Raw genomic sequence first — 18357 nt, 5'->3', positions numbered from 1 at the left:
TCCTAATACCAATGCCAACAATGGAGTGCCTACTATTTGCAAAACACTGGGCCTGGAACTTGACCACATCCCCCCTTCATCCTCAGAACGACCTGTTAGGGAGTGTGTCCCCTCCCCATTTTCTTAGATGAGGAAACAGAGGCTTAGAGCAGCTAACGTGGCTTATAAAACCTGCCTGCAGAAACTGCCAGCTCTGAGTTGAGGTGTCATCTCTGAATACCAGGCTGCTACACTCACCAGAAGCCCCCTCCTCTGCATTTTTTTTTTTTTTTTTTGAGATGGAGTCTCGCTCTGTCACCCAGGCTGGAGTGCAACGACAGCTCACTGCAACCTCAGCCTCCTAGGTTCAAGCAATTCTCCTGCCTCAGCCTCCTAAGTAGCTAGGATTACAGGTATGTGCCACCACGCCTGGCTAATTTTTTGTATTTTTGGTAGAGATGGGGTTTCACTGTGTTAGCCAGTATGGTCTCGATCTCCTGACCTCGTAATCTGCCCACCTTGGCCTCCCAAAGCGCTGAGATTACAGGCGAGAGTCAACTCGCCTGGCCCCGATCTTTAACATCTTAATTAGTCCTCTCTTTACATATTTTGTTTTATTTCTGGTGGCTTTGTTTTTGACATTATTACAAATTATTACCTTTTAAAATAGTAATTTGTTTGCTGATATATAGAAATGAAATTGATTTATTTGACTGTTTTATCCAGCAACCTTTCAAATTCTAATAAATTGTGTAGGGAAAAAAAGTCTGGCTTTGGAGTCAGAACTGAATTGAATCCTGCCTCCACCACTTTCTACCTATATGACCTGGTGAAACTCATCCCTCTCTGTGACTCAGTTTCCTCATCTGTAAAGTGGGGAAAATGAAAGCAACTAAGGTCCATGGGTTTGGGGCCTTTTTTTTTGCTGTTGCTGCTATAGTGCTGAGGCCTCGCACTCAGCAGGATGTCAGTCCAGGACTGGGGCTTCTTTCTCATGGGTTTATTTTGAATTTAGATTAAAAGAGGTATTCCAGGAGAGCTCCTGGCACAGGGTCTGGCAGGTGGCACATCCTCAGTAAATGTGAACCTGCTATCAGCTGCTGTATGAGTGCCTGGTGTGGCTCTGTCGTCCTCTTGAGGGTTGGAGGACCGAACAGGCCCTCAGGAGGCTTGACCCTGTATTCGGGGGTTGGAAGGACCTCTGACCTCGTGTCTCCCAGCTCCACCAGCATCTCTCACCTCCCCCAGCATGGAAACCCCTTCTTTTCCTATAGCCTAGGGCCCTGAGGTACCAGCCCCTACCCCCCCAGCCTAGGGACAGCCCAGTGGCAAACTCCTGGTGACTTGGGTCAAACTTTTATTCTCCAACCCTAACTCAGCTCTTCCCATGACTTGGTCCCAGGCCTTGGGTGAGGCTCTGATGAAATAACACACAGGAATGTGCACTGAACACTGCCAAGTGCTGCAGATGGGCAGGGGCTTTGTGCTCCCCAGTGACTGTTCCTATTCTGTGGGAATGGAGAAGACAGACAAAGAGAGAAGCCCCACTCCTGGGCAGACATCCTGCCAGTGCCAGCCAGGCCTCAGCACAAAGGGGTCAGCCAGAACAGCAACGGCAAACAATAAGGCCCCAAACCCGTGGGCCAGCCACTTTCTATCTTGAATTTTCCTGTCTTTCCTAGGCCAGCAATCTTTGAGAGGGAGAGTAAGCTGAGGACTTCCTGATTTCAGATATTCCTAGAGAAGGATTGTAACTTTCTAGTTAGAAAAGGAAGTGAAAAGGAAGTGGCACAAGGATGAGGGCAATGAATAAGGAGATGGCTCAGCGGAAGTATCAGGGTCCTCTAAATAGTGAATGTGTTTGATGATCAAAGGGTTCTTTGCATTTTTGGTGATTTTGAGGTTTAATTTCCTCTATGTAGTTAGTTAAATATTTAACACTAAGAGCAGGGGTGGGGATAAGGCAAACAACAAAAAAGCCAAAATGAAGGAGGTGGAAGCTGAGGTTGAACTGACTCAGAGAGTCACCCTCCCTGCACTATGATGAAGACACATCCACACATCAGGGCTACACAGCTGCCAGGCCTGGCTCTCCAGAGGAGCAAACAGCTTCTTCCTTGTGTTTCTGTGTCTGTCCTAGTAGAAATCTGTGCCCTTGGAAGAAAACCAAGTTTGCACCCCTTGAGGCAGACACTGACCAAGTGAATGAGATAGACGGGTGTATAGGCAGATGGCCCAGGGCAGGAGGTATGACAGGCCCCGGGGAGGGAAAGGACCCTGTTCTGACAGGCACACACTGCCACACCTGCCCGCCCAACAACCCCGACACAGACAGTTGTTAACCCTCCCTTTATAGATGAGGAAATTGAAGTTAATTTGCTCGTGGTGACACAGCTAGAAAAGTGGCTAAGTTCAGCTGGAGAAAAGGAAAATTCTGAAAGACTTTAGGATACATTTTATTCAAAAGCATCTGGTGAACTTAAAAAAGTGCCCAAAGTATAATATTAAGTGAACTAAGCTTGTTATAAAGCAGTATGAGTCCTGTCTGATCTCAACTTTACAAAAAATAGACGCATGTGTCAATAAATGCACAGAGAAGGGTATACCCCGAAATGTTAATAATGGTGATCGCTGGGTTATGACACAGAATTTTGATTGGTCTTTGGGCTTTTTTGTAATTTTAAAATGTTAAACAATAACCATGTATTATCTTAATAATGGGGGAGGCACAGAAAAAGTGCTTTTCAAAAACATGAAATAAATAAGCCCATGCAGGGCCTGCGGGGGTGCAGTCACCTGGGCCTCATAAGGCTGGCAAAGGCAAGGATGACTGCTCTAAGGTATAGCCAGCTCGCTGGCCAGCCCATCTACCCATCCACCTATCTATTCACCCATCTGCCCACCCATTTACTCATCCATCTATCCATCTATCTACCCATCCACCTACCCACCAACTCATCCACTCATCCACCTACCTATGTGTCTATCCACTAATCTACCCAACCACCTACCCACCAACCCATCCAGTCATCCATCTACCCATGTATCCATCCACTAATCTACCCATCCACCTACCCACCAACCCATCCACTCATCCACCTACCCATGTATCCATCCACTAATCTACCCATCCACCTACCCATGTATCCATCCACCTACCCATCCACCCATCCACTAATCTACCTATCCACCTACAAACCAACCCATCCACTCATCCACCTACCCATGTATTCATCTACCTACCCATCCACTCATCTACCATCCACCCACCCATATACTCATCCACCTACCCATCCACCCATCTACCTGCCATCTACCTATCCACCAACCCATCCACTCATCCACCTACCCATTTACTCATCCACCTACCCAGGTATCCATCCACCTACCCACCCACCCATCCATCAGTCTACCCATCCACCTACCCATCCACCCATCCACTCATCCACCTACCAACCTGCCCATCCACCTACCTACCTATTCATCCACCTAGCCATGCATCCATCTTATCTATCTATCTATCTATCTATCTATCTATCTATCAATCAATCAATCAATCATTTATCTGCTGGTGCCTTAAGCAGTTATGTTTGTAGCTGCAGGAAATCATCCTCAGATTCCCTCCTGGGGACCAAGACAGCCACCGATGGAACTCTGCCCAGGTCTGTGTACAGGCACCAAGCTTTTCTCTTGGTTAGCCACCCCACATCACAGTGCCTGAACCAGTGACCCTGGCTTCCCTTGTTTAGAGGAGCTAAATTCCTCTAAAAAGATGAACAGCAGCAGCAAAGAGGAGTGAATACCCCTCTGCCTTTCAGCAGCCCTGAATGGCTACGACAGGCTGGGCTCGAGACTTACCGGGCGCTTGGTGAGGTCCCAGTTGTGGATGATCCTGGCCGGAATCACTGAGGCATCATCTTGGTGGCAGATGTCACAGTAATAGAGGCCAGAGAAGGCACAGAGCTTGGGTCGTACAAAGGAGAAGCCAATCTGCCGGGAGCAGCCTGGGGAGATGGGCAGAGAGTGAGTGGTGTGGCCAGAATCAGCTCCTAGTAACTTGGGAGCTGCTGTGGTGGAAAGGATCTGCTAGTTAATTTTTTTTTAAAGGTAAGCACAAAGATAAGAATAACCACCACTCGTATTTCCACCACTCAGAACCACCCCCATTCATTAATCTTTACAACACACTGTAAGAACTATCATTATTTTACAGCAGAAGAAATAGATGCTCGGAGAGGTCACACAGTGATGAAGTGGCATGGCTGGCATTCAGATCTGGGTTTGGCTGGTTCCAGAGCCTGCGTTCAGTTTCACTACCCCTTGCTGCCTGTGTCCAGTGTCCCCACTGCTGGCTCGCCAATGGCAGCCTCCTCTAGGTCCACCCCTCCACTGGGTCCCAGAATGGAAGCAGAATGGAAGAAGGTCTTGGCGAGCAGTGAAGTCGGGGGTGGGGTGGGGCAGGGGCTGGGGTCAGGGCTAGTCACAGGGAGCGGAGGGGCAGCCAGCAGGGGGCAGGGCAGTTGCACAGTGTCTGATGCCTCAGGACTGTGGGGCAGGGCTGGCTTCCCGTCCCTCAGTTGAAGGTGTCTCCACAGCTGGGGCCAGTGGGAGCGAGAGTGGGGTTTGCCCTGGGCAAAAAGCAAAGGCCCTGACTAAATCCTGAACATGTGCCCTACCTCCCCCAGGGGCAGGCAGAAGGGTCCCTGGGCCTTGGGACCTGAGGGCAGGCTCTGCTGCTCACCAGCTGCCTCACTCTGACCTTCACCTAATTTCTTCAAGTTTCCATTTCAGTGTCTGTAAAATTCAGTGACTACCAGCTATTTTGTGGGGTTATTACAAAGCTTAAATGAGACAAGGTTCTGCAAGTGCCCTGCAAATTATGAAATACAACCCAGATGCCAGTGGTTGGTGTCTGCCACTGAGCCATGCCTGCTGGGTAGAAAGGAAACCCAAACTCCCTGGTGGCACAGTCCCACTGGCAGGCTGGTGGGTGGCAGCCATGGTGAGAGCTGCCCTGTAACATTCACACCCACAGGCAAGAAACCCTTTCTCGCAAGCCTCGGAGTCCCGGCCCCCTCAGAGCCTGGCCCCCACAGGCTGAAGAGCAAAATGTGAGTGCTGGGGCAGGCGGAGGAGAGGCCAAGTGAGGCTTGCAGGTGTTTTCTGTAGTAAGCTCTGCTCTGCCTAGCTTCTCCTATCCTCCTGGGGCCAACCGCAGACCACTTCCTTTCAGATGCTTGAAGCAGGCTTCCCTCCAGTCCACGCCAACAGGATAGCTTCCAAGGCTCAGCTTCTTGCTCTGGCCTTCTGCAGCAGGGCAACCCCCTTGCAGGTTACCTGAGGGCCCCATGGTGATGGGATGCCATCTGCCCCTGGATGGCGGGGGTAGTGGGAGGAGCTAACAATGGAACGTGGGGAAGGGGACATCAGCAGCCTTGAACAATACCCTAGAGGGATGCCCTCTAGGGTCTTGTCTATGAGCACAGACTCTGGAACCGCCCTATTCATTAGTCTTTACAATACACTGTAAGAACTATCATTATTTTACAAATCTGCCTCTGGCCAGGCATGGTTGCTGACACCTGTAATCCCAGCACTTCGGGAGGCTGAAGCAGGAGGATCACTTGAACCTAGGAGTTCAAGACCAGCTTGAGCAACATGGGGAGACCCCATCTCTACTAAAACAAGCAAACAAACAAACAAAGAAAAAAGGAATGTTCTGCCTCTGTCACTTACTAGCTGTGTGAGCCAGAGACCAGGTACTTACCAGCTCTGTGCTTCAGTTTCCCCCCATCAACAGAGATGATAATAGTAGCACCTATCTCTACAGGGTTGTTATGAGACTTAAATGAGATAATCCAAATAAAGCAGCTGGTCCAGTGCCCAGCACAGAAGTATTAGATTTGATGATGAGGGAGACACAGCAGATGTACTGATTTGGAATAACATCCACAATGTAGGAAAAACCAAGTTGCAGAACAATATATACAGCATTCAACATGGCAGCCAAGAGCCCCGTGCGCCCCCTTTAAATGTAGATGAATTTAAATGGAAAATTCAGTTGCTTAACTAAACTAGCCACATGGTAGCACCACGTGGCTCGTAGCTACAGCACTGGACACACAGATCTAGGATATTTTCATCATCACAGAAAGTTCTATTGGACAGCACTGAATAGCACGAGCCCATTTTTGTAATTAAAAAAACACTTATAAAAGCAGCAGAAATCTTTGGAAGGATACCATGCCCCTGCTCTGAAAGAACGGGATAGTGGAGCCAGAAGAAAATGAAGGGGGCTGGGACTCCCTGAGCAGGGCAGTGAGTAGCCAGCCTGCTGCCCGTCAGCGGGAGGTGGCAGGAGAGGGAAGGGGAGAGCTGGGCCCCCTGCCTTTGAGCTGGGCACTGGACCCAGTGGGGGCTGGGGAGGAGCAGAAGCTGCAGGGCAAGCCTCATCTGCAGCCTCATCCCTAGGGGAAGGATGGGGCATTTGTGGGGAGGCAGAAGGGTGGGGAGCCTAAATCAGGAACTCGCAGGAGACAGAATGAGGCTGACAGGCTGGGGGTGGCAGTAGAGCAAGTTGGCACCTGCACAGAAGCAGCCTTGGGAGTCGAGGCCTTTCTCTGTGGGGATGGCCACCAGGTATTGCAGCAGGAAGCCGTTCTCCCGGGTGGCAAATTTCAGCACCTCCTGACAGTTTTCGTCCAGGCTCCCGCCCAGGGTCACCGCCTCCTCAGCCGTCTCTAAGTAGGATGCCAGGACTTTGCGGACCAGGTTCCTCCATAGGGCAGCCTCCTCAGCGTTCCCAGCCTGCAGCTTCAGGACAGCCTTGGCCGTGATGATTTTGAAGAAGGACGGGCCCCCAAGGCTCGTGTCCGGCAGGATGTCCCGTATGGTCTCCACGCCATGGCTGTCACTCAGCATCTTTTCATTGTTTCTCACGCGAAAGCATTTCAGAGCCTCCAAGGACAGGGAAAAAATATAGGGCATCCAGGTCCTGTCCATGTACAAGTACAGCAGGGACTCCTTGATGGCGTCTGGCTCTGGAACCTGGGCAGACGACCAGTCAAACTGTGTGCCCTGGAGGGCCACAGGCTCTGAGAGCAGGTCCGACCGAGAGGGGCAGCCACCCTGGGGCGCCTCGGGGGGGTCCTCAGGCTGGTCTGGGTACTGCACGTTCACCCACTCATCCTCCTGCTGAGGCCGGACCTTCTGCAAGGCCTCCCGCACCCGGTCCAGCCAGTCCTCGGCTTCGTCCTGGGAGGAGGCGCGCAGGGCCAGCTTCTTGCCAGAGAAGACCAGCTCGAAGCGCCCGTCGCTGTGGGCCGGCCCCACAGACTCACAGCGCAGCAGGGAGCAGTTCTCCACACAGGTGCGCTCCTCGTCGCTCAGGTAGAGGCGGAACTCCAGCGGGGAGAGCTCGCAGAAGAGCTCCTTCCAGATGCCCATTGCCCCCCGCCGCTCCACGGTGCCCAGCTTCATGAGACCCCGGAACGGGTTGGACAATCCTGGAGGCAGAGGCAAAAAGGGGCACATTAGACAGTGGGCCTGTCTCTGTCCTGCTCAAGGCAACCTCTGCTGCCTGATGCCCTGCAGTGTGTGTGGATGGTGACTGTCCCCAGAACACAGGCCAGCCACGGGGCACTGTCACACGGGACCCTGAAAACTGGATGGGAACATCCCCATTCGCACCCTCCCCTGCTGCTCCTGCATCCTGCATTTCACTGAGAAAATAAAAGCAACCAAAAGATCACCTCCACACGCCCTGCTCCCTCCACCCACCCCTTCCCTCCTGTTGCCAGGGATGAACCGAGTGTGCTTCTTTCTGTGAGGCCAAACCCACCATTTGTGTAGGAGGTCCTCCCTCCGCCACCTATTCAAGAACAAGGACATCTCTCCAGCAGTCCCCCTCTCCTCTGTCGCTGCTTTCTTCCTTCTCTGTGGGGTGACTCCCACTGGCACACACGCACGCTGTTCTTTCTCCCATCTTTAGAAACACCTCTCGTCTCCACGCACTTCCCTAATGACCACCATGTTTCTTGGGCCCCTTTACGGAAAACCTGTTTGAGGAGTTATCAAAACTCTTGGTCTTGACCGGGCACGGTGGCTCACACCTGTAACTCCAGTACTTTGGGAGGCTGAGGTGGGTGGATCACTTGAGGTAGGAGTTCGAGACCAGCATGGCCAACATGGTGAAACCCTGTCTCTACTAAAAATACAAAAATTAGCCAGGTGTAGTGGTGAGCACCTGTAATCCCAGCTACTCTGGAGGCTGAGGCAGGAGAATCATTTGAACCTGGGAGTCAGAGGTTGCAGTGAGCTGAGATCACCCCATTGCACTCCAGTCTGAGCAACTGAGGAGTGAGACTTCGTCCACCAAAAAACAAAAACACTTTTGGTCTCTAGTTTCCCTGCTCCCATTCCTTCTGGAACCTGCTCCAAGTAAGCTTCTGTCCCCTCATTCCACTGACGCTGCTTCTGAGATAGCCGACGTCCTCCTGGTTGCCAACCCCCAAGGCCACTCCTCAGCCCTCACCCCTACCCTTCTGTCTCTGTGGCTCACTCCTCCCGATGGCCTCTCAGGTTGGAGTGCCCAGAGCTCAGTCCCAGGTCTTGGTCTCTTCTCTGTGGGTGCCACTTTCTCAATAATCTACCTGCTCTCAGGCTTTAGCTCCCAATTTTTATCTCCAGCCTGGCCCTTGTTTTTGAAATCCAGATTCATATATCCATCTGTGCCACGCGTGTCCACTAGGATCTCAGCTGACAAGCCCAGGACGAATTTCTGCTGCCAACCTGCTTCTTCCTGAACGGTCCTCATCTCATCAAATGGCAAAATTCATCCTTCCAGTTACTTGGGCTAAAAACCTTGGCGTCTGCCGGGTGCGGTGGCTCAAGCCTGTAACCCCAGCACTTTGGGAGGCCGAGGTGGGTGGATCACGAGGTCAAGAGATCGAGACCATCCTAGCCAACATGGTGAAACCCCATCTCTACTAAAAATACAAAAATTATCTGCACGTGGTGGTGTATGCCTGTAGGCCCAGCTTCTCGGGAGGCTGAGGCAGGAAAATTGCTTGAACTTGGGAGCAGTGAACCAAGACTGTGCCACTGCACTCCAGCCTGGCGCCTGGCGACAGAGTGAGACTCTGTCTCAAAAAAAAAAAAACAAAAACCTTGGTGTTACCCTCAGTTTTCTTTCTTTCACAGCCTACGTCAGCAAATCCTGTTGGCTCTGCCTTTCACACACATCTGGAATCCCCACCTTTCCCCAGCCGCACCCCACTCACTGTCATCTCTGGCCTGGCTTGTGATGACAACCTCCTCTCCTTCTCCCCCAGAGTCCCTCAACATACGAGCCACGATGACCTGTTTAAAGGGAAGTCAGAGCATGTCTCTCTGCCCCAAAACTCCACAGTGACTACCATCTCCCTTAGCAGAAGCCAAAGTGCTTCGGGTGGCCCACAGACCTCATCGGGTTGACCTCATCACTCGCCATCCCGCTCCCATCTCCTCTCTCCTGCCACTCTGGTCTCCACTGGCCCTGGACAAGTCAAGTGCAGCCCTGGTGCAGGGTCTTTGCATTTGTTCTCCTTGCCTGAAACACGTTCATACTCATGCCTCCTTCCCTCCCTCCCCTCAAGTCTCCTCAAACCTCCTTATTGGTGAGAGCTTCCCTGGCTATCTTATATGCAAAGGTCCACTCCGTACCTCCACAGAGAGGGAGAGATTTACTGTCCTCCATAGCACTTATCACCACCCGACCACGCACTATGCTTACTGGTTAATTTTATTTCCCATCTCCCCTACTAGAATCTAAATCCCACGAAGAGAGGGACATTGCTTTGCTTCCTGCTATGTCCCCAGCACCTATAACAGTGTCTGGCACAGCACAGAGGCTCAATAATATTTGCTGAATGAATGAGCAGGTGAGCGCCTATGTATCCCAGGCTGCCCAAAGCTCCCTGCTCCCTGGGGTGTGACAACAATCAGGGTGTCCAAAGGACATACAATTCTCACTCCACCAGCTTGGACCAAGCTTGGAGATTTCACACTATTGTACAGGGGTTTCCCATCCTTCAGGAAACTTGATGGCCTAGACCTGAAGTACAGCTTCGTTGGCAGGTTAGACACCACAGCCATCACACAGGCTGATAGACAAAACAGAAGCCAGTCGGAGATCGTGCTCTACCCACATGACCCATGCCAGGACTACCCATGCCAGGACCCCCTAAGCTGGGCAGGATTCTCTGCCAACAGAAAATGAGGAGAGAGAGAGACAGATTCTGGAGCATACTTTTTTTGTTTGTTTGTTTTGAAGAGGAAACCCATCATGAAGGTTATAGAAAAATTTGGTTATGGTTATTTAAGGCTTTCTGAAATTTCACAGTGTGTGGAGATCAAGCTGGCCTTGCTATAAATGCAGTGGAGAGGCCGGGTGCGGCGGCTCACACTGGTAATCCCAGCACTTTGGGAGGCCAAGGTGGGTGGATCCCATGAGGCTAAGAGTTCAAGACCAGCCTGGCGAACATGGCAAAACCCTATCTCTACTGGAAATACAAAAATCAGCTGGGTGTGGCAGTATACTTCTATAATCCCAGCTCCTGGGGAGGCTGAGGCACTTGATCCTGGGAGGTGGAGGCTGTGGTGAGTTGAGATCATACCACTGTACTCCAACCTGGGTGAAAGAGCAAGACTCTGTCTCAAAAAAAAAAAAAAAAAAAAAGGAGCACTGGAGGACATTAAACAAATAGCAGATAGCCTGGCCAACACGGCAAAACCCCGTGTCTACTAAAAATACAAAAATTAGCCAGGTGTCGTGGTGGGCACCTGTAATCCCAGCTGCTCGGGAGGCTGAGACAGGAAAATCCCTTGAACCCAGGAGGGTGAGGTTGCAGTGGGCCAAGACTGCTACTGCACTCCAGCCTGGCCAACAAAGGGAGATTCCATCTCAAAACAAACAAACAAACAAACAAACAAAACAAAAAACAGCAGATCTGATCAAGCCCCCCAGAGCTGTCACATAAACCAACTACTGAGAGTAAAGACCTTTGGATGGCCCATTTAAAACACCTGGGGCTTCATGGGGCCAGATTTGCTCTGAGCTACAGGTGAAATCAAGAGTTCTCTATAATCATAAATTGCACAGAGTAGCTTTCAGGGAAAATATTTTCCTATCTGACAGGTGAAACAATATTTTTGTCCACGTAGGCAGTTTTGAGACAATAGAGTACTTTTCCTGAAATGCTGCCCTGAATGACTGAGCACGATTATGACGACATTCTACAATGAGGTTTTATAATACTGTGGAACACACTGCCCCTTTGGCAATGGAAAACAGGACTTCACAGCTGCCTTCTGAAAGGCCTTGTCCCTGTCCATGGGCCCCACCCGGGACCCTCCTGGTCACCTACCCATCTGCCTGCGGTGAACCACCCGGAAGCTCTTATGGCCCTGTGCCGGGGCTGCCTTGGCTTGCCTGCTTCCTGGGGAAGGCACACACACTTGGTCTAATGCCCCCAGGGAGCAGCTTTTTCTTGGTCCTTGAGAAAAATGCCTGTGGAGACCAGGCCTTGACTCTTGAGTCCCCCTGGAAGAAGCTATGGAGTGGTCTGAAGCACTCTCCAGGGGCTGCTCCTGGGAAGGCCGGTAGAAGTCATCTTCCGAGATCCAGCTCTTGTTTTTCTGTTGGGAAAGAAGTTGTTTGTTTAAAAATTTGTTTTGTTTTTTTGAGACAGAGTCTTGCTCTGTTGCCCAGGCTGGAGTGCAATGGTGCAATCATGGCTCACTGCAGCTTCTGCCTTTAGGGTTCAAGCGATGCTCCTGCCTCAGCCTCCTGAGTAGCTGGGATTATAGGCACCCGCCACCACGCCCAGCTAATTTTTGTATTTTTAGTAGAGAAGGGGTTTCACCATGTTGGTCAGGCTGGTCTCAAACTCTTGATCTCAGGTGAGCCACCCGCCTCAGCCTCCCAAAGTGCTGAGATTACAGGTGTGAGCCACTGTGACCAGCCTAAAAAAATTTTTTTTTGTCTTCATTTAGATATGGCTCATATATCCTAAAATTAACCCACTTAAAGTATATAATTTGGCCAGGCATGCTGGCTCACACCTGTAACCCCAGCTCTTTGGGAGGCCGAGGTGGGAGGATCAACTGAGCCCAGGAGTTTGAGACCAGCCTGGGCAACAGAGTGAGTACTCATCTCTACAGAAAATAACTAGCGGGGTGTGATGGCACACCTGTAGTCTCAGCTACTGAGGAGGCTGAGGCGGGAGCATTGCTTGAGCCCAGGAGGTCCAGGCTGCAGTGAGCCGTGATCATGCCACTGTCCTCCAGTGCTTACAGCCGGGGCAACAGAATGAGACCCCATCTCTAAAAATAAATAAATAAATAAAGTGTCCAATTCAACCATTTTGGCTTAGCCACAGAGTTGTGCAATCATTGCCACCATCTAAGTTGAGCAAATTTTCCTCACCCAGAAAGGAAACCCCATACCCATTAGCTGTTGTCATCGCCCCCCGGCCGCTCCCAGCTCTAGGCAGCCACTCATCTACTGTCGGTCCCTATAGATCTGCCTGTTCTGGACATCTCACAGGGATGGAACCACACGACATGTGATCTTTTGTGCCTGGCTCCTTTCTCTTAGTGGAAGAGAAAGAAGGTGCATCCACGTTACATAAGCATGTATAAGTGTTCATTCCTTTTTATTTATTTATTTATTTATTTATTTATTTATTTATTTTTTTGAGACAGAGTTACGCTCTTGCTACCCAGGTTGGAGTGCAATGGCGCGATCCCCAGCCGCACCCCACTCACTGGGCAACAGAGTGGGGGACCTCCGCCTCCTGGGTTCAGGCAATTCTCCTGCCTCAGCCTCCTGAGTAGCTGGGATTACAGGCATGCGCCACCATGCCCAGCTAGTTTTTTGTATTTTTAGTAGAGACGGGGTTTCACCATGTTGGCCAGGATGGTCTCGATCTCTTGACCTTGTGATCCACCTGCCTCGGTCATTCCTTTTTATTGCCAAATAATATTCCATTGTCTGGATCCACCACATTTGGCTTATTCACTCATCAGCTGATGGACGTTGAGTTTTTTCTCCTTTTTGTTTATTATTAATAGTGCTGCTACAATCACTTATACACAAGTTTTTGTGTGGACATATGTTTCATTATCTTGGGTATATACTTAGGAGTAGACTTGCTGGGTCATGTGTAACTCTATGTTTCCCTTCCTGAGGAATTACCAAGCTGTTTTCCAAAGAGGCTGCACCATTTTATATTCCCACCAGCAATGTATGAGGGTTCCAATTTCTCTCCTTTAGAAATCTATTCAAATCCATTCAAATCTACTCAAATCCATTGTCTGTCTTAAAATGGGGCTTTTTGTTGTTGAGTTGTGTTGTGTTGTGGGTTGAATTGTGTCCCCCGCCAAAAGGACATGTTGAAATCCTACCCCCCAGTACCTCAGAATGTGACCTTATTTTGAAATAGGGTCTTTGCAGAAGTCATTAGTTAAGATGAGGTCATGCTGGAGTGGAATGGGCTCTTCATCAAGTATGACTGGTGTCTTTATAAGAGGAGGAGAAAAAACACGAAAGAGAGGAGAACACCAAGTGAAGACAGAGACACGGAGGAAGACCACGTGTGACAGTGGAGAGAGAAGACCAGAGTGACAGGTCTACAAGCCAAGGAATGCAAACGAGCGCCTGCAACACCAAAACCCAAGAGAAAGGCGAGAACAGATTCTTCCTTAGACTCTCCAGAAGGAGCCGCCAGAACTATCAGAGAATAAATATCAGTTTTGTTTTGTTTTGGTTTTGAGACAGAATCTTGCTCAGTCACCCAGGATGGAGTGTAATGGCGCAATCTCGGCTCACTGCAACCCCCACCTCCCAGGTTCAAGCAATTCTCCTGCCTTGGTCTCCCAAGTAGCTGGGATTACAGGAGCACACCACCATGCCCGGCTAATTTTTGTAGTTTTAGTTGAGACAGGATTTCACCATGTTGCCCAGGCTGGTCTTGAACTGCTGACCTCAGGTGATCCACCTGCCTTGGCCTCCCAAAGTGTTGGGATTACAGGTGTGAGCCATGGCACCTGGCCCGTTTTATTTTGTTTTGAGGCAGGGTCTCACCCTTTGCCCAGGCTGGAGTATAGTGGTGCAATCAGAGCTCATTGCAGTCTTGACCGCCCAGGCTCAAGCAATCCTCCCACTTCAGCCCCACTGAGTAGCTGAGAATACATGCATGCGCCAGCACGCCCAGCTAGTATTTTATATTTTTAGTAGAGACAAGTTTCACCATATTGCCCAGGCTAGTTTTGAACCCCTGGACTCAAGTGATCCACCCACCTTGGCCTCCCGAAGTGCTAAGATCACAGGTGTGAGCTACCCGCCCAGCAATGTGTGTTGTTTTAAACCATCCCATGTATGGTACTTTGTTACGCTGGCCCTAGGAACTAATCTAAGTTGTAAGGTGCTTTATATATTCTGAATATGAGACCCTTATCAGATTTATGATTTGCAAATATTTTCTCCCATTCTGTGATGTGCTTTCGCTTTTCTGCTGGTGCTCTCTGGAGCACATAAGTTGTTAATTTTGATGAAGTCCAGGTTTTGTTGAAGTCTATTTTTGTTGTTTGTGATTCTGGTGTTGTATCTTAAAAAACCATTGCCTACGCCAGTATCACAAAGATTTACTTCTGTGTTTTCTGCCAAGAGCTGTGAGGTTTAGCTCTTATATTTAGGTTTCTGATCCATTTTGAGTTAGTTTTTGTGTAAGGTGTGAGGAAGGGGTGTTATTATTTTGCATATGGGTATCTAGCTGTCCCAGTACGTAGGGTTTCTAAGCCCTGCTTTCAGGTCTGAGATGAGGGAGGCCTGGTGAGCAGGTCTCAGGGTCCTCACTGGCTGCCTCTGCCGCTCACTTCTGCGCAGGCCCCTGCAACCCCAGGCAGCCAGGCCCCGCCCCATCCCTTCGTTGTTCTCTTTTGAATCTGAAGCTGCTCACTGGCTGGGGGAGATGGGGTTGTGGGGAGCACCTGGGGTGAATGGGCTTGTGGGAGTGGATTCTAGTTCCTTTTCTCCAGTATTTCAAGTCCTCCCTGGCTTTCTGTGCCTAAACATGGAAGAGCAGAGGCAAGGAAGCTGGCTGGGCCACGCTAAGTGGCTGTGTACACAGAGGAACTGAGTCATACAGTGGTGCGGTCAGCCCTGCTGTTTTGTTAAGTGCCATTAACCTGACCCTGACATTGCTCTTTCCAGTACCTGAATCAAGACTGCATACCTGCTTTGTAATCAGGGAAGGGCTGGTTTGGACAGTTGGATCCATTTGGATGCTACACAACTCCTCAAGCCAAGGGTGGCAAGTTCTGACTCAGGCGCTTGGGGGGCAGCTCACAGAACTAGGTCCCCAGGGCCTCCTCCATGGGGCCTTCAGAACTGGTAGGTGCTTCCCCCTCCCAGTGGCAGATGATGTGTCAGTCAAGGCACTGGGGACTAGATTTTGAGCAAAGCCTGCATAGGTCATCAAGACCTGGGGGACCTCCCAGAGGAAAATGGGCAGGAGAAACAGCTCCCCTGCAACCATGTGGCTATCCTGGCAGCCTCACATATACCTGGCAAGTCATGTGATCTCCAGCCCCTGCGAATGGCCCTGACAGGAGATAGTACTATCCCTGAAGACTCAGCTCTGGGGACATCCATCGCCTCTGCCTGGAAGCTTCTCTCACCCATGCCCAGCCTCCACCCTTCCCATCCATAGCTGGGTTAGGCCCCGACTGGGATCCCACGATATTCTGTGCTTACTCCGCTTCTAGTACCTATAAGCCTGTTTAGAATGGTTCTTTTTCTTGGTATCTCCAACAAGTGCTTGGCCCAAAGTCATACAAGATGAGGGTATAAATCAAAACCACCCCAATGTCTTTAACATAAAATAACAAAGGTTTGCCAAGGGGCCTGGAACGAAGGAGACAAATGTGAGTTTTAAGATTATGGATGTTCAGGCCGGGCATGATGGCTCATGCCTGTAATCCCAGCACTTTGGTAGGACAAGGCAGGAAAATTGTTTGAGGCCAGGAGTTTGAGACCAGCCTGGACAACATGGTAAAACCCCATCTCTACTAAAAATATAAAAATTAGCTGGGCGTGGTAGTGCATGCCTGTAATCTCAGCTACTTGGGAGGCGGAGGCTTGAGAATTGCTTGAGACTGGGAGGCAGGGGTTGCAGTGAGCTGAGATCGATGGAGCTATTGCACTCTAGCCTGGGCAACAGAGCAAGAGTCTGTCTCAAAAACAAAAGTTTATGGACATTCACTGCGGAGGGCTTCTCTCTCCTGTGAGTAAAGAGACTACTAGGACATGTTCAGACACAGTCCGTTGATCACAGCTGCCAGGAAATGAAACTAGGAAACACCTTTTGCTTTCTTTCTTTCTTTCTTTTTTTTTTTTTTTTTTTTTGCCCTTCTCCTGATTGTAGCCTTTTGCTTTCTTAAGCAACAGGGAAAAACAGTGAGAATGCAGGTTCCTCGGAGCTTCTGCATATGGGCCTGGACAGAGCTCTGAGGCTGTGTGCCCTAGGTGGGTGGGGAGGGGAGAGAGGGTATGAGAGAGAGTACACACATGAACACCATTGTTTCTCTCTCCTCTCCTTTCTTCTTCTTTTTTTTTTTTTTTTTGAGATGGAGTCTTGTTCTGTCACCCAGGCTGGACTGCAGTGGTGTGGATCTCAGCTCACTGCAACCTTTACCTCCCAGGTTTAACCAATTCTCCTGCCTCAGCCTCCTGAGTAGCTAGGATTACAGGTACCCACCACCACACCCGGCTAATTTTTATACTTTTAGTAGAGACAGGGTTTCACCATGTTGGCCAGGCTGGTCTCGAACTCCCGACCTCAGGTGATCAGCCTGCCTCAGCCTCCCAAAGTGTTGGGATTACAGGCGTGAGCCACGGCACGTGGCTTCCTTCTCTCCTTTTTTTCCCACCACCTTCCTACAACCTGCTCACTCAGGGTCCATGTCTGGCCAGTACCCTAACCTTTAACAGTGGAGGGAAATCATCATCGACTAAGGATCTATAGCACAGCCACAACTGTCACCAGGTACCCAAGACAGAAGAATGCCACCTTGCATTACTAAAGGCTTCATGACACCATATATAACAGCTGAATCCCAGAGAGGAGTGTGGCTGAGGAGTGAGACACATGGTCTCTGGGCCACTTTCAAAAGGATGAGACTTTGTCCAGCTTGTCCTCATTACACCAGGCAAAGGAACTGCCTGTACTCATAACTGTGGGAGGGGAACCAAGTACCATGGGCAGGTGGTCCATGGGGACAGTGATTAAGACCAAGTCCTAGAACTCACACTGCCCTCTGGGAGTTAAACTGAAACAAACTCACAGCCCCCAGATCCCAGACATGCGTCACCCTTGAGAGCCCCCTACTCCCTGCACCTTTCCTTCCCAGGGCTTAGCACAAGTGTAATTATGATGCAGATAATCATTTGTCTAATCTAATATCTGTACCCAAAGGGCCCTTGTCTGTCCTGTTGTATCACTCTACCCCTAGCACTTAACATGGTGCTTGGCTTATAGTAGGTGCTTTGTGTTCAATGAATTAAAAATCAATTTTTTAAAGAGAAAGACTGAATGGGTCTCTGTACCGTAAAACCTGACAGTGACCACAACATCTCCCCCAAAATAACGTCAAATAAAAAGTACATGGCTAATTGACAGAAGCATAGAAAGATGAAGACCACAGGGGTAGACATGCAGGGCACAGCCTGGCACCGTCCACAGGCCAGGAGCCCAGCAGGCCCATGTAAGCTGGCAGGCTATATAGTGGTACCTGGTGACTACCTACTGAATGAGCAGTGAATGCATCCACAACTCCCCTGTAAGATGGACACAGGACAGCAGCAGGACCCGAGGTTCTCACATCAGACTCAGCACCAAGTGCTTACATGTCACATTCCCTAAGCAACCTTCCAGCAATCAGAGTCCCCTGTAGCTGGCACAGAGGCAGAGCCTGCTATGATCACACCAACCTGACCACTCTGTCCGCTTGATGATACACTTCGATGGCCCGCTTTGGCCTCCCAAAGTGCTGGGATTACAGGCGTGAGCCATCATGCCCAGCCTGAACGTCCATAATCTTAAAATTCACATTTGTCTCCTTCCTTCCAGGCCCCTTGATTCACCTTTGTTATTTTATATTAAAGATATTGGGATGGTCATGATTTATTCCCTCATCTAGTATGATTCTGGGCCAGGCACTTGCTGGACATACCAAGAAAAAGAACCATTCCAAACAGCCTTATACTGGGGATGGGGGAACAAAATAAACTTAGAAGTTGGCATCTCAAGAATCTTTGGGAGTCTGAGGACTATTCAC

At 50.0% G+C, this 18357-nt stretch overlaps 1 protein-coding gene across 5 annotated transcripts in view; it reads right to left on the bottom strand.

The window, feature by feature from the left end:
• The window catches only part of PLEKHM1 (pleckstrin homology and RUN domain containing M1), a 53854-nt gene that overhangs the window by 10113 nt on the left and 25384 nt on the right, over window positions 1–18357 (bottom strand). For all 5 annotated transcript variants that reach the window (XM_064369238.1, XM_064369240.1, XM_064369241.1 and 2 more), the window contains 3 exons: window positions 11385–11655; window positions 6564–7484; window positions 3838–3983 (listed from right to left, as the gene is read on the bottom strand). In XM_064369238.1, the coding sequence (XP_064225308.1) occupies window positions 3838–3983; window positions 6564–7484; window positions 11385–11655 (1338 nt within the window). The remainder of the gene's footprint in view (window positions 1–3837; window positions 3984–6563; window positions 7485–11384; window positions 11656–18357) is intronic.

This window comes from Aotus nancymaae, unplaced genomic scaffold (assembly GCF_030222135.1).
Source record: "Aotus nancymaae isolate 86718 unplaced genomic scaffold, 86718_ANA_hifiasm-v0.15.2.pri h1tg000089l, whole genome shotgun sequence".
Taxonomy (NCBI): domain Eukaryota; kingdom Metazoa; phylum Chordata; class Mammalia; order Primates; family Aotidae; genus Aotus; species Aotus nancymaae.
This window is presented reverse-complemented; position numbering and strand designations above follow the sequence as displayed.